General features: G+C 38.7%; 1 protein-coding gene across 7 annotated transcripts in view; it reads right to left on the minus strand.

Annotated features, from left to right (window-relative positions):
• The window catches only part of ptprua (protein tyrosine phosphatase receptor type Ua), a 240,683-nt gene that overhangs the window by 90,263 nt on the left and 134,019 nt on the right, over positions 1 to 16,401 (minus strand). For all 7 annotated transcript variants that reach the window (XM_022208249.2, XM_022208247.2, XM_022208248.2 and 4 more), the window contains exons 4-5: positions 7,155 to 7,236; positions 557 to 672 (exon numbers count right to left, since the gene is read on the minus strand). In XM_022208249.2, the coding sequence (XP_022063941.1) occupies positions 557 to 672; positions 7,155 to 7,236 (198 nt within the window). The remainder of the gene's footprint in view (positions 1 to 556; positions 673 to 7,154; positions 7,237 to 16,401) is intronic.

Raw genomic sequence — 16,401 nt, forward strand, 5'->3', positions numbered from 1 at the left:
GGTAGGAGACACACTTAAGCCACTTGTGAGAAAAGTGTTTATAACTGTCCCAGCTCCAAAACAGATTATTAGAGCATGCACTCATTCAAAGTGCGCTTTGGATTACAAAAATGTGTTGTGTCCAAAAGCAGTAAAAACTGGATTTACTCAGTATTAAAAGATGCTCACTGGTAGCTCGGTGTTTTTTCCAGACTCTATGGTTGGTGGAACATGTTAACTGAGGACAGGAATATTCCCTTAACTGGTTTAGACTCAGTCACACTAAGAAAAAGCTCATATAAACAGCATAAGACTGAATAAGACTTTAATGTGAGTCAGGCCAGCAGTCGTGCATGGAAATGTAACCACTGTAAGCGCCTCTAGATAAGGCTGTCAGCTAAATGCCAAACGTGTAAAATGTCTTTCTCTTTGTCCTTTGTGTTGCTCCTGCTTCTCCTTCCTACAGTCTCCAAACTCATTCTGTTATCCATGTGCTGAGATGTGGGCTTGACTGTTGGAGCAAAGCTAATAAATAAAAAGAAAACACCCTCACGCACACGCTTTCTCTCCCTCTCACCTCCAGTAGGAAGGGCTCAGCCTCAGAAACTTTGCCCGTGGCGACACATTGGAACGAGGCGTTCTGCCCAGCATTCACCTCCACGTCACCCAGCCGAGAGAAATGAGGCACCTTGTCTGTGGAGGGAGACACACGAGGCACACAAAGACACAGTGATGAAAGTGGCACATCTGGAGCTGAGCATCGCTGTCGAAATATATTAAACACGCAGATGTGAAGTGTAATTTATTCAGAGAGCGTACAATAACTACACACCAAGGCCGAGACGCAGCTTCACAAACACGAGCGCAAGCATACGACACTGTCATTTTTCTAAACCAGACATGTCTGTTTTAAATATCTTCACCTTTTTTTTCTCTAAGACACATCATGGGACCTCATAGTGCTTTGTTTAAGAGCATTAAAGAAAGCTTTTGCTGGAAGTAAGTTGAATAATTTCACTTTAATTAATGCTGTGCATGACACAAAATACCTTTTTTTTTGAAGATTACACACTTTCTGTTAAAAAAACATTGTTTTTTCAGCAACATTAAATAATCTCACAGTAAAAAAATTAGAGGGATCCTGGTTTTGCGAAACATGATGAATACTGTAGGTTACTGTTCTAATAATGCAATTACAGTTCCATACAATGTGATGAGCTGAAATGTTAAAAGGCTGAGGCTAAACTGTACAGCGAGGCTAATGCTACCAAATGAGTGTCTTGCTGTGTGTGTGTGCATAAATACAGACATGTAAAATCAATGCGAGTGCTGTTGAAATGCATGTGCATTCCGCTGTCAAATTACCTTCCCCTAAGTCACACCAATCTCTGCTGATATAAGAAAGCCGCATTATATTTGTTTACAGGAATGTTTGCAACACCATATGGCAGCCTGAAAGCTAGTAATACATCCACATTGTCACAAATTACAGTGATGCACTGTATTTTCAGGTCTTGTTTTTAAGCTACCATATGGAGTGTTCTTGTAAACAAACACAGTTACATTCAAATTTAGTGTTTTTCTAACAAAGTTCTAGATGCATTTCCTTCTCTTTAGGACAATCAAGTGACCTTTAGTTTGGAATACATTGAATTCAACATAAGATGAGTTTCTACTCACTTATATTTGTGCACAAGCAGAAAAGCTTGTGTAGCGGTGCAGGAATAACAAAAAAAAACATCAAAATATTGCCAGAACTTATACGTGGGAGAGGTGCAAAGGTTGTACGCTATTTATCAGAACCAGAAGTAGAAAAAAATGGAAAGAATTACGGGATTTTCACCTTTGTGATGGTCCATTAAATAATCATGTGACATGTAGCGGGATACTTGAAATGATGAACGTGCTTCAGTATTTCTTGGTCTAATTCTATGCAGGTTTGGATGACATTTTTCTTTGAAATTACCATTACTTTTGTTTTCTTTTTGTTTGAAGACAGACCAAGGTTTTGGCTCTCTGTATTAATTATGGATACCATGGTTTGCGAGTTTTCTTCAGCGTTCGCTATCACCACTGTGTCATCTGCATAACGTATGTTATTTATGTTACAACCTGTGATGGATACTCCTGGTAAGGCTTGTATTTTCCTCAATGTTTTCACTGTATGAGGAGAACGGGTCAGGTAACAGCATACATCCCTGTCTGAGTCTTCGTTTTATTGGTTGTTATTCATCAATTTCATGGTTTAATTTCACTGTTGCACTTTGTTGCCAATAGACATTTTTTACAGCGTTTGTAAATCCTTTCCATCTATGTTTATGTCTTTTAGCATCTGGATTATTGCTGGATGTTTCACTGTGTTGAAAGCTTTGGTGTAATCGGTAAAATACATAACTGGACTAAATTCATCTTCTGTTTCTTCTTTAACCATTTGTGGTATTCCAAGTTTGTTATACTGCATAAAAGATATTTTTGAGTTTTTTCTCCTTCTAGCCTTCTAGGTTGTGCTATTTCAACAGAAGTGCAGGGTTTTTTTTACTGCCTTTTGCTGACATATTGCACACCGTTTCTCTGTGACCACCACCAGCTGCTGTCAAAAAGGACGAAAAAGTGGAAACAAACACACTCAGTTTTCAGCTTATTAGGTACATCTACCCAAAACAAATGCAGTCCAATTAAACAACTTTATCATCATTTTGGAGGCTGGAGTTTGTGGTGCTGCTGTGTTGTACAATGAAGGATTTTTTCTATGAATTGGCCAGCCCATTCATATCAGTGACAACAAGCAAAACTCCAGTACTACCTCATTGCATTATATAATACAGTTGTCCTACACTCTCCAAAAGGACTATACAGTGGTATTAATACGTCTATATACCAAAGCTGAAAGTGATAATGTTTGTGAAGGGAGGATTTGTATGACTGTGTGTACCGTTGCACCAACTCTCTAGAAAGCCAGCAGACCTCCTTGATTGGTCAAAATCACGAAAAATATAATGCACCTGGTTTTGATTCATTCATTTATTTGTATCGATTTTTTTGAGTGTCCCCAATCCTTATCATTTTCAGAATTACATATACTACATGTATGCTTTGCTCTGTTTGTTTCTTTTCTTGTATTAGAGGATGATTCTCTGTCAGATTCAGATTTCTGGTTTTGATCTCCTGCTGCTTTGTGGCCAGATGGCTGTCATTTTCAGCTCTGTTCTGATCAATAAGCAAGGAGCCGCACACAGTCAAAGAGGCTATATGGTTATGTTTCACATTAACACACAGTCTCACATTAAGATTTGTGTCACTGCAGTGCAGGGAAAAAGCCCTGCGCTGAAAATAATGAGCACAGTTTCCCTAAATATATAATGTCATGCTTTAAATTACTGTGCTAATATAAGACTTTTGTAACTGTGTGTATCAGACTGATTACAATTTTTTTGGACCAACAACAACAGCTAATGCAGGGGTGTTACTAATAAGATTAACAATGGCTCTGTTCTATTCCCATTGTGTCAGTGAGCTATGACAGTGAGTCACCATTAGCAGTCACAAGACCCTGAAAATGAAGTGGCTAAATGGAATTCAGCCATGATTAATTTGATTATTTACACATGTGCTTTGTCTGCTGTGACAGGTCAAAACTTCCTCAGTGAAATTGGCCTGCTGTTAGGAATGCTAAAATGTGTCTTGTTTTAACAGTAGAACAATTAAGCACCAATTTTGAAGGAGTACTTGGCAAGTTCGCTAATGTCTTTCTAGGCTATATGTCAAGCTCCACATTTATTACTGTAACTGAAGTGTCTGGCATTTGCTGATTTTAACAAGTTGACTGCAATAACAAAGTACTTCTAACTCTTCAACATTTGCATTAAATTAAAAGTTGGCACATTGTATGTCATTATAAATGGATACGTCAATGAGGACAAAGGTTTAACTGAAACATATAGTACAATACACTAAATTCTTTACAGTAATTAGCTACTACAGTAAAATCATTGACAGCAAAAGTGAATAACATTGATCATCTTGTTATAGTACAATGTTCTGCTGGGAAACTTTGGGTTCTTTATGTGGATGTTACTTTGACAGGTACCGTCAACCAAAGCAAATGGTGGGTTCCAATTTCCACACTTTGATACTATCCAGTATGCCAGAAAAAGATTTCGTTTCCCAGTATATAGAATGTCAAATACAGTTTGCCAGAAATGCCAGGATGCCTACTACATTCATTCATTTTGCAGTATGCAAGCTAGCTAGCTTTTTGATCCATACTGATGCACAATTCTCTTCACAGAGGAGGATTTGTCCCACATGTCACGATGTCTCACTCGCCAACTTCGTTTTTTGGAACTCGATGAAACAACTGTCTGTGAACTCAAGTTCCACTATAGCTGCAAGTCAATACAGCAACCTGCAATCATGAGGTAGTACCGCTCTAAAACACGACAAATACTCTGCTTTATTATGTATTCCACTGTAAAAAAAATATTGTATGTGTAGTACTGCTCCTCTGGGACCAAAGCAGGTGATAATTCTGATACAATTAGTTCTGCGCTGGCTGAGCATAAAAAAAAAATATATGAACTGCCAATAGCAACATCAAACAGCAAAATCTCTCAATGACTTGTTTAAATAATAACCACATGGGTGAAAGAAGGGCTAAATGAACGACCACAGCTGGGCTAAAATGTATTGTCCATTAACTAGCATTTGAAGTTTAAAATGAGATTTGAACTGTGTTTATTCAAAAATTTGCAAAAGATATGACATGCTAAGGCTAGCTCGCAGTCATAGCAGCTAGTGTTTTGCTCTGAGAAAGCATAAAATTTACATTTTGTCACGTTTTCATCTATGAACGATGAAATAACTATAACTGAGGAAAGAAATCTATTGTAATAAAGTTATCTGGTTGGCTGGGTAAGTATGTATGTGTGTATGTCCGTTCAGATATCTCTGCAAGTGCTGAAGATAGGATAATCAAACTTGGCACTGAAGATCGATCTAAGGTCCCCTGCTCAGTTGTGGAGTTAGAGGTCAGCAGATCAAGGTCAAGGTCAGATATCTGGACGTGGTTCTACCATCTACTGAGGGCTGGTCTAGTTTTCCCAACTGACTGTTTATTCCCCTCTAAATAGGTTAAAAAAAATACAGCAAAAAAAAAACAACAAAACAACTAACTTTGGAAAAGCAAAAAGTGGCTAGGTGCTTTCCATGCCAACAACAATAAACAGGCATTTGCATATAGTTGTGTGTTACTCACATGAATCTATCTGCAAGTCGTCATAGGAAAATCAGCAACTTCTGGCATTTTTGCCTAAACAGGTATACAGTACATTTTTTTCTGTTTCTATCCAAAAAGACTTTAAATTGTGAGACTGGGCAACATGAAACACACTGCAAGGAAACTTTCATAAATGAGCCAACAACATTGTACAGACAGTTAAAGTGACCCTAAAAGAAATAAAATAAAGTAGACACGCTATGAAAGTTGGAAGTGGTGCCAGTCAGGGTATTTGCATGCATAAACTTTCAAGTCATTTCTAAAAGACTGATGTTCACAGCCTCAATTATAGAAGAAGTCATTTGAGGATGAGGCAGTTGCATTAATAGTAACTGAGAAAATGTAATTTAAAATGTAAAAGCCCAGCAGTGTGGATATGTGACCTGTCAAGCCTTAATTAATACCGTTAAACATAAATGGAGGCAAGGTAAATCAGTCTCAAATGTATTCCGCCTGCCTGAAATGTTGGTTCTTTAAATTAGTAATGCAGCCTCTTATTCGTGATGCAGGAGAGATCGGTCTTGACTGAAACACGTGTTTAGAATAAAGACATGGACTTCAGAGGAAAACAACATAAATGCCAGTGGGAATGCAAACTGAGCAACAGTTGCCTTTGAGGTGAATCTTTTCTAAATGGGTAGACCATTATTCTCGTTGCCTGCAGGGAAATTTTTGCCCGTTAAATGTTTACTCACATCTTTCTGTGAGTTTGTGTGTTTACTCAGTAAGAGTAACTGCTCTTGCAGCTCCATCGGCTAGTTCAAACGTACACATGGTGGTGCATATTATGCATTGAGATGCTCTTGGCTTTTGCTCATTTATTAGTACATGAGTGTGTATAAGCTTTATTAGGTACGCAACCATTGCACTTTATGATGCCCGAGATTAGGGTACAATAACCTATAGCATCAAGTGGTAACTTTCAATTGAGTTTGTTTGAAAAAAAAAATAGATGCTGTTTTTAAATAAAGTTATTTTAGTTGGTCTGCTTCCAAGTAAGGATTCAATGATTTATAAAATCTGGTCTTCTGGATATTCCAGTGATGACAGAAAAGGATATTTGAATTTCATGTGCTCATAAACTCTTAATGAATTATCAGATTTGAAAAATGGATCTTAGCAGTCGTTACTGAAATACCTTACATTTTTGAACAGCACTACCAACGTCAGTGTTGTTGAACTGAAGCTGCAGATAGCTGATGTTTAACTGCAATTCTTTAAAGCTGTATGAATTGCTGATCATAAGTGGGCAACCAAACTACAAAACACAACATCAGACACGTTAAACAGCTTTTACAGCCAATGTGTTACGATTCAAACTTCCTGTTTACAAGCTAGTTTTCGTCTGTAGTGTCTAATGGTGCTAATCATCTTCCAGCATTGCTGTAAAACAATAGGGTCTGTTATGATGGGCCCAGCATCTACACACAGACTATGTACCAAAAGACTAGTAAAAGAAAGGCAAATTTAACAGAACAGAACATAATGCCCAGCAACACATATAAAACTCTAACTCCCTGATATCCCAATGATGTCAAAGAAAAAAACTCCCAGAGGATCAAAGTACAACCACTAGCTGTCCTTTTCCTGCCTGGAACATCACATTAGCTTTAAAAGCATCCAACTGGGAGCATAACGATCAGAGGAAAAGGTCAGCCATTCTGCCAGGACAAAAGAGACGCCTCCTGCTGCGTTATTGTGGCTCTGACAGTCGGACAGGTACCAGGTATATGCGCTTCGGTTGCCCCCCCTGTCAGTAGAAGTGCCTCATAGTCTTCAATCACCTCTGGGGAGCTGTTGAGCTTTGTGGCCTGGGCTTCCATTGTTCAGCTGGACCCTTTCCCCAGGCTCAGTAAAGGTCAGCAGGTAGGTTATGAGCAGTGCAGAAGTAGGTACTTACAGCAGGGGTAATTGAGCAGCACAATGTCGTCCAAGGCAATGTAGCCCTGTCGCTCCTCGGAAATGGTTGCTTCAAAGATGACCTGTGGAGACAATGGATAAATTAAATGACTACAGACCATTACATCTTGAGTGGCAAGTAGACTGATAGAGTGGGAAATTAAAGGAACAGAGTCCAAAGGCCTGTCAAGAACAGAAAAGCACAGATCCTGCAGGTAATGCCACTGTACATTTACTGGGCTAAACCCTAATGAGAAATGTCTTTAATTGTACTGAATGGTACTTTTTAAAAACAGCAATTTAATGAGAGCTACATTAGAACCACTTTTTAACAGAACCCTTTCAGCTCCTTATAAAACAAAGAAGGAAATGTCCGGATTTAGTATATCAGAGCCAGAAAAAAAGAGCTTTCTCGAGCCACTTTCCATTTTTATTTTTTACTTAAAGGTCATACGGATCATACACAGGGGCAATCATCAGAAGAGGAAAAGATACCAGTTTCTGCACACACACTGCTGCCTGTACACTTCTGAATACAAGGCAGCACTCGACAGTTGTGTGCACTATCTCAGATATACTATACACTTCCACCCATATTCCCAAGGACAGTCAATGGCATATCGGAAAAAAAATGCAATCAAGCGACAGCTATCATGGCTTGAGCTGAAAAATTAGGCTATAATGGAAGTGCTAGAAGTTGCAGTTCCACAAATGTATGGGTCACGTCAATCCCAGTAGACCCCATATTAAATATACTAAACATGTTTACAGCCTGGTACAAAAAACAGTGTTGGCCTCTATAGCTAACTACCCCATTTATGACAAAATATCAAAGTATCTATAGTACATAGAGACACACGTTTTTTTTTCTCTTTCTAGTATTTGTAACACCTGTGGGCATTTGGAAAAAGACGCCATACATGTTGATTACCTTTGTATGGCATTATACTTTTGTTACACTGCACAGATTTTTGAGTTCTCTCAATTTCTAGCCATGGTTGCCCCAATGAGGTGCAGAGGGTAAATCATTGGACTTTTAAATGATGTGCATCACCTGCAAGTGACCTCTGCTGTCTTCAACAGATGAGTGTGTACAAAAACTACAGATCTGGATGGCGCCAGTTGAGATAACGACTAGCCTGAAAAGCTGTTACACATGAAGGATTTGTAAATGTGTAAATGTAAATTCTAAAAAAAATAAAAAATAAAAAAATCAAAGGAATCTCCAAAACCAAACTTTGGGGATCAAATAAGCCCAGGTGTTCACAGTTCTAGGGCTGTTTGATTAAATTTGTTTTAAATGTATGAGATTCAACCATACCAAGTCTTCCATTGCATCATACATGAATAAATCCCTCTCCGCTCTGCCGACTGCCCCTTCTATTAAATCCATACGGCAGCTGCAGGAGTCCTTAAATACAGCCTAAATATTCACTCACTCATCTAAATGAGCTGTGCGCATGCAGAGACTCAAAGTGAATCGGGAGGCCTCCCAGTGTGCACCAAAGTCATTCCGGGTTTCCGAGTAGTAATTACAGTCAGCAAAATCCATACCATTCCCTCTACAAGCAACTCTTCACTTCGTACCGTAGCACAACAAACTCTGAGCTTGATGGTTGAGTGCATTAACAGTTGGTGAGATGAAAGCTGTAACTATACATTACACTGGATATGAGTGTACACTACCGTTCAAAAGTTTGGGGGTACTCAGAAATGTCCTTATTTTTGAAGGAAAAGCAGTATTTTTCAATGAAGATAAAAACAAGTTAATCAGAAGTACAGTCCAGATATTGTTGATGTGGTAAATGACTATTCTAGCTGGAAATGGTGGATTTTTAATGGAATATCTACATAGGGGTACAGAGGCCCATTTCCAGCAACCATCACTCCTGTGTTCTAATGCTACAATGTGTTAGCTAATAGCATTGAAAGGCTAATTGATGAATAGAAAACCCTTGTGCAATTATGTTAGCTCATGAATAAAAGTGTGAGTTTTCATGGAAAACGTGAAATTGCCTGGGTGATCACAAACTTTTGAACAGTAGTGTATGTGTTGCTGTCACAGTGAGTTTCACCCACCCTTACTACTGTGAGCAGTCTCTGCCAAAGCCCAGTGGAAGTCAGACTGTGGCCACACACTCAGATGAGCAATAGATTGTAATGTTGACAATACATTAGGCTTTAAGTGCCTCGGGCCAATCAATACCACAAAAGGCCTTGGCAGATGGATACAGACTAAACTTTTCTTTCCACTAATTTATTTTTATTTTTTATTCCTATGTCGGGCCATTAAAGACGTCTGACCGATTAACTCTTCAATTCATCACGCGTCAACACACACCACCATCGATTCACTCAGCTCTGCGCTTTGAGCCATCATTAAGCTCCTCTGCATCTGCCCTCATAAAAAAAGTGTGTTTGACTGTCTGTGCCAGACGCTGAGGAACAACCCTGGTGTCCAATAGCTGCTCATATGCAAACATGAGCTATTATACAAGTGGCTACAGAAGAATCCCACGCAATTTGTAAATACAAAGCAGAGCACTGCAGATGAGACTACTTCCTTGATGCAGGAGGCACAGAGAATAGTTTGAGTGGAAGAAACTTTGGTAGCTCAACACACTACAGTGTAGACACTCAAAAGTAGACCAACAACAATGAAGATAATAATGAAATAACACACACATATAGTAACAAAATGCACTGCAAATACCAGCATCAGACCCAAGGACAGAAGCCAAAACAGAAATCTACTGCTGGTTGTAAGGAAAAATAGAACACAGTTATAACTCTCCTAGAGTCATGTAAAACTGATGAACACACCGAAGTACACAATTTGTTGTCATGATTATGACCCCAGATCATAGAATTTGGAGACTTTTCCTGTTGTGTACAAACATGGCATGGTTATGTACATGCAACAGGTGAGAGCAGCAATGGCCATTAAATGGGATTCCACATGACTTCACATGACCAACATTGTGTCACAAACATTTTTGTGATCACAGGCGAGTGTGCGTTAGCGATTTCACCATAGATTTCAGTCAGCCTGAAATTATTCTTCAAAGAGAATTTTGACCTCAGTCTTTGATTATGATGCTAAAGTTGCAGTCTTCACTTCAATTGTAGAAGTTTGGGAAACGAGGAGTCAGAGAAAGCAGCTTGTGAACAGCATTTAGCTGGATAATTAGACCAAATTTTCGGATCTCAAAATTAATATTCAGACACCACAGTCACAACTGAATATTTGGATATTCGGGTCCAGCCCTAGAATGAGGAATCCCAACTGTGGGACTAATGAATGAGCGGTTAGCGATGATGTTTCAAATCCCTAAAATCATCTGGAAGAAAAGCTCAAGACCAGGTGGACCAAACACTCAACTCTCCATATGGCCAGTAAACACTAATAAAGTCCAAAAAAACACTCATTCCAGCCAGCTAATTTCTCTGCTTACTCTCAGAAGAGTAAAAAACTCATATGTTTAAAACGATTCAGGTAAAGTTTGACTTTATTTGGAAGGCTGGAGGAAACTCATGTCCCCTTTCTGGTTATGCTATACTATATGGTAGTGATGCTGTAGGTGAATCAGAAGGTTAAAAGTAAAACCAACATGGACGATCAGATAATTTTTTTTAACTCCAATGCTTACATGTCAACATCGATTTATACTTAGTTGTGCTTTTTGTATTTGCATGTTTGCTCGTTTCTGCATGTGGTTGTGTTTTGACTGAATTTGCTGCAGTTTCTTCATGTCTTTTGATTTCTGTACGCTCATTTGTACATGCACTACTAGTCAAAAGTTTGGACACGCCTTCTCATTCTATGCTTTTTATTTATTAGTATTATTTTCTACATTGTAGATTAATTCCTTCGGGGATGAATAAAGTAATTCTATTCTAATATTGAAGATTGACACTTCTTTGTTTACGACATAATTCCATATGCATTCTTTAATAGTTTCAATGTCTTCGGTATTAATCTACAATGTCGATAATAATTAAATAAAATATATTGAATGAGAAGGGGTATCTTCTGTATATATAATATAATATAATATGTTGAGGGAAAAAAACATCCAGGAAGAGACAACAGACGGTGAAGGAACACTTTGTATAGGAGAAGAAGATAGATAGGAGGGTGGAAGCTTAAGCCACACTGACATTGTTTGTCATGACGAGGCCTGATAGCATCTTTAATATTTGATAGTAAAGTTTCACCCTTTTCCAATACTCACACAAGTAGGCATGAAGCAAAATCTATTTCTGCAAACAATATAAGAGATGGATTTGTCCAATTGAGACTATCGAATCCAAGGTGATGTCATTCTCCAGCCTTCTCTCAGCCTCTCTCAGGCTTTTGTTGTGACAAAAATGGGCAACAAAAAAAAGGGCCTGTAGCACTGCAAAGGCACAATCTGTGAAGTGTGAATAAAGGTTTGCTTTACTGCAAGCGGCAGGGTGCCATTTCTCAGGAAGGGGCATTGTGTCATCGTCAGCAAACAAAGGAAATGGCTCAAGAAACAAATCAGAGGAAAGGCTCTGCAGCAAGTGTAGACAGTTAGGGAGACAGATGCAGATGGATGGTTAGAGTTGATGTAAAAAGCATGCAAGAATTTTAATATGCACCTCCTGCGGCATCATGTTTGGCTCATAAAATTCAATACTGGAGAGTTGATGGTGTAGAGTAACAAAATCCATACTGCATCCTAGGAGGTGTTGTAGTGAATGCATAAAATCAAGAGAGGAAGCTGTAAACTGGGTTGCGATAAAAAGAACAAGATTTGCACAGTAATTAATGTTTTGAGCTTTTAGTTTTCATTACAGCACTGCAGAAAACATTTATGTGTGCCCACTAATGATAAAGCTCTCAACTGATGCGCGGATGCCATCAATCTTCATGAGCAGTTGAATTAATTCAAGTACTTCCATGCAATTGTTTGAGGAATCCATTGAACAAAAATTGCAATAATGTCCTGTTAATTGATTTCTTCAACTCGAATGACACCCACAGTGTTGGTCCACATGGGCTTTGTGGCAGTAAAACCCACAGATACTACAGTTCAAAAGTTTGGGGTCACCCAGGCAATTTTTATGTTTTCCATGAAAACTCACACTTTGATTCATGTGCTAAAATAATTGCACAAGGATTTTCTAATCATCAGTTAGCCTCTAAACACCATTAGCTAATGCAATGTACCATTAGAACATAGGAACGGTGGATGTTGTTGGAAATGTTCCTCTGTACCCCTATGTAGATATTCCATTTAAAAATCAGCCGTTTCCAGCTAGAATAGTCATTTACCACATGAACAATGTCTAGACTGTATTTCTGATTAATTTAATGTTATCTTCATTGAAAAAAAACTTACTCAAAAATAAGGACATTTCTAAGTAACCTCAAACTTTTGAACAGTAGTGTATATGAGAAGCAATTGTGCCTGCCACCTTCTTTGTGTAGGCTGAAGAAATACAGCAAGGCGTGCAGCACCTTCACTGCAGTCTGCGTGAGGACAAGACAGCATATATGGAAGACTTTCTTTCTGTTTCTGCATGTGTGTGCATTCGAATAAGCATTTAAACAGATAGATAGGGACTCGCCTTGACAAAACCAACTTCCCACATAGTGGATCATCACATTTTATTGGAAAGATTTGTTTTACAGTTAAGTCTGCAGAAGATGAAGCTCTATGGAATATAATTGTGGAAAAGAAACTGTCAATCCATTTACAATTAGTCCTTAGTGGACCTGAAAGTTGTCACATTAAAGTGTGAGCACTCCACAAAAGTTCAGTCTAAAAATCTACTCAGTGACAAAAAGACAAAAATAGCCTTTGTAGATGCATTTTTTTTTTTACTTTTATTTTTTACACTAGCCACAGTGATTCACTGTGTCAGTGTGTAGTAGCAGCAGTATGAGGTTCTGTCTCCAACAATAATAACTTAATACTTTTATACACTGGGGAGTGTAAACAGTGAAGGTGTTATCATTGAAATAAAATTATGTAGTTTATCAACCTTATATTTCTCACATTAGCTCATAACCTAGGTGAAATAAGATGATGGATTACTAGGCAAAAGCTATAAAATATGTAAGGAAAGGAAAATAAGGTGGATGGGGACTAAACAGCAAGATGCACTAAATTAAGCTTGTACGATTAAGACGACAATATGGTCAGGAAAAGAAGAACTCTGGAGTATAAAGGAAATTCAAAGGCTAGAAACCGTTTTTTCTAAAAGAACACATCTTTTTACTTGCAGAAACTAAAGTGACAGGGAATGAGTGAACCAGTCCGAACACATTTCTCTCCTGCCCTTAAATCCCTGACAGTCGCAAGTTCAATCTCCAACAGCAAGTCTCTTCACTAAAGTCAAGCAGTGTCACACCGACGCTCATTGCGGCTTCGGTAGAGGGTCACGAACTCAGCCAAATGACACATGCTGATTTAATCATTCTGTCAGCCAGAGCAGGTTTATCTGCTGCTGCAGGTAACAGTGCTACCAAGTCTTTGAAAGCCAAGTACAAGCTCAAGCCTACATCCTGTTAAAGTTGCTAGCTGATAATGATGTGCTTTTGAGCTGGATGATTAAAATGTGTGTTGCAACAAGAGTGACAAAAAAAACTATATATATATATATATATATATAAAGTAAAAATTCAAACAAGATAATTCAAATCAACATACCAACAAACCATACTTTAAGTGCTCCTAGTCTACTTAAGTATGCACTTTCCACCACTCTTGTTCACTCTACACAACAGAAAGTAGAGAATGCAGATGTATGGAATAACACTGGACACTACAGGCCGTTACAGGAAAGTATCTCAGGGCTGCCTAAACAGTTGCCATATTTGTTGTGGAGAAGTTGAGAGGTTCATGTGGTCTTAAAAGTGACTATATCGAGCCATTAAGATAAAATTTTGCCACTTCTCTTCATCAGAAGTTTCGATAGTTTAACTTAAATGTATCAGATAAAAAGCTGCCATGTGCGTGCCCAGATAGCTCAGCTGGCTGAGCAGGAGACCCATAAAGAGGGGCAATAGACCCCGACTCAGCAGTCATAGGTTTAAATCCAGCCCATGGCCAATGATTGCATGTCATTCCACCATTCTTCTACCCATGTTTCCTGCCTCTCTCTCTCCACTATCCTAACATAACAAAGGAAAAAAGCCCAAATCTTTTTTTAAAAAGCTGCCGTGAGAGCACAAAACAAAAATGCAAAGTTTAGCTGTGTGAACAAACTCCAAGCATGCTCCCTTCATAACTCATAAACAGTCTATTATATCCCTCAAGCTCCTTTGACCTCCATCGATCTCCCTGCGACTGCCATGCAGGTCTCTTAAAACGTGTCTGCAGTTATCCGGGCCTCTCCTCACCCCTGTCCACCTATGTAGACCCGTCCTGGTGGAGGCCATGGCTGGTGGAGATGGTGGTCATTCTGGCCGGTTGAACTTGAGGGTCTCAGAACACCCACAAGCCCGTGCCCACCACCACCTCCATGTAAGCAGTATACTCCCGGCGGTCTATTCTTAAGACTGATGGATGTGACTTCAGAAAGCACACAAATACCAGAGCGAGGACCCTGCAAAGTGGCACCTGGTAAAGGCCCCAGCTGCCCAACAAGCTAGGATATGCAACAAGGTACATTTTCCCCAGTTTTTTTCTCCTTTAAAAAGTGATATCATTCCGGTATCCTTTTTATGAAGATAAATACATATATTTCTGTGGTCTGTTTTTGAAAATAAGAAATTAAAATGATCAGTAATAACTGATACTGACTAAGCTGAAACATCGTACCATGCTAGCTATATCCCTAAATCCCCAGAGAGAGTATATCGAGCATTTCATGTCATGCTGTTTAAAGGTGTGTGTGTGTGGGGGGGGATAACATAGCCCTGACTAATTGACACTGTCATAAAACAGTCAGCTCATCTCATTTTAAATGCTTCTTTGTTTGTCATTTCATTTGGTTCATCTGTTCACCTATAAGGTTATTATCTATAAGGTTAGTATTCGAATAATTTGTGACTCAAAAGTCAGAATAACTGTTGTTCACTGTTACTCTCCTTCTGCCAACATTCCATAAATGCAGCTTCATAATCAGTAGGTTATGTAGCTGAATTTGCCTCCATTTGTGCTGCACAATTACTTCCACTAAAATTAGACGTAAAGGTCAGTTTGCTCATCATTGGAAACTAACATTCAGCCTGTGAAAACAGTTGTGTAATGTCTTCAAGGCTCTTAAGGAGCTTTGTCAAGAAAATAACCCTGATGACTCATCAACTCGATCTGCACTGCTTGGGGAATACAAATTTCTATCAAAAACGTTCGAAAGACATTATGGGACATGTAAGATAATTTTGCGGTTTAAATCAATCAACAAGATATCTCTGCTGTATCATTTAGCCGTTTGTTTTTTTAATGTTCCGCTCCGAGTCCCGTGGACTTCATGGCAGTGCAATTCTAAGCCACTCGAGTGTCTCTTTAATGACTAAATTGGATTCAAGTTGGACAACATGCCAAAACTTTGACATACACTACTGTTCAAAGTTTGGGCTCACTTAGAAATGTCCTTATTTTTTGGGGGAAAAAAACATTTTTTTCAATGAAGATAACATTAAATGAATCAGAAATATAGTGTAGACATTGTTAATGAAGTAAATGACTATTCTAGGTGGAAATGGCTGATTTTTAATGGAATATCTCCATAGGGGTACAGAGGAACATTTCCAGCAGCCACCACTCCTGTGTTCTAATGCTACATTGTGATAGCAAATTGTGTTGAAAGGCTGATTGATGATTAGAAAACCGTTGGGCAATTATGTTAGCACATGAATCAAAGTGTGAGTTTTCATGGAAAACATGTAATTGTCTGTGTGACCTCAAACTTTTAAACGGTAGTGTATTTTCTTACATGTCTGTGACTGCAGCTCACATATTTGGGCTTCACTGTCTCTGCACAGATCAGTATCTTATCTAGGGGGCCTTTCCACCCTGCCAGCACTAAACTATTGGATGAACTGGAACATATTCTAATTTATAGCACAAAACATGCAATCACAATATCAACAATGGACATCTGGAATCCAGAACTTTTGGCAGTGAAACTAAATATCTCATATCAGTGAAAACCTAATGCTAAAGGCCAAGAACACCTCTGATCACAGTCCAATAAATCTCTGAAGCAGTCTGTGTCTCCGGAGGGGGTGTTGACGCTCGATGATTACTGACTATATATATATATATATA

The sequence above is a fragment of the Acanthochromis polyacanthus genome, chromosome 11 (genome assembly GCF_021347895.1).
Source record: "Acanthochromis polyacanthus isolate Apoly-LR-REF ecotype Palm Island chromosome 11, KAUST_Apoly_ChrSc, whole genome shotgun sequence".
In the NCBI taxonomy this organism is placed as follows: domain Eukaryota; kingdom Metazoa; phylum Chordata; class Actinopteri; family Pomacentridae; genus Acanthochromis; species Acanthochromis polyacanthus.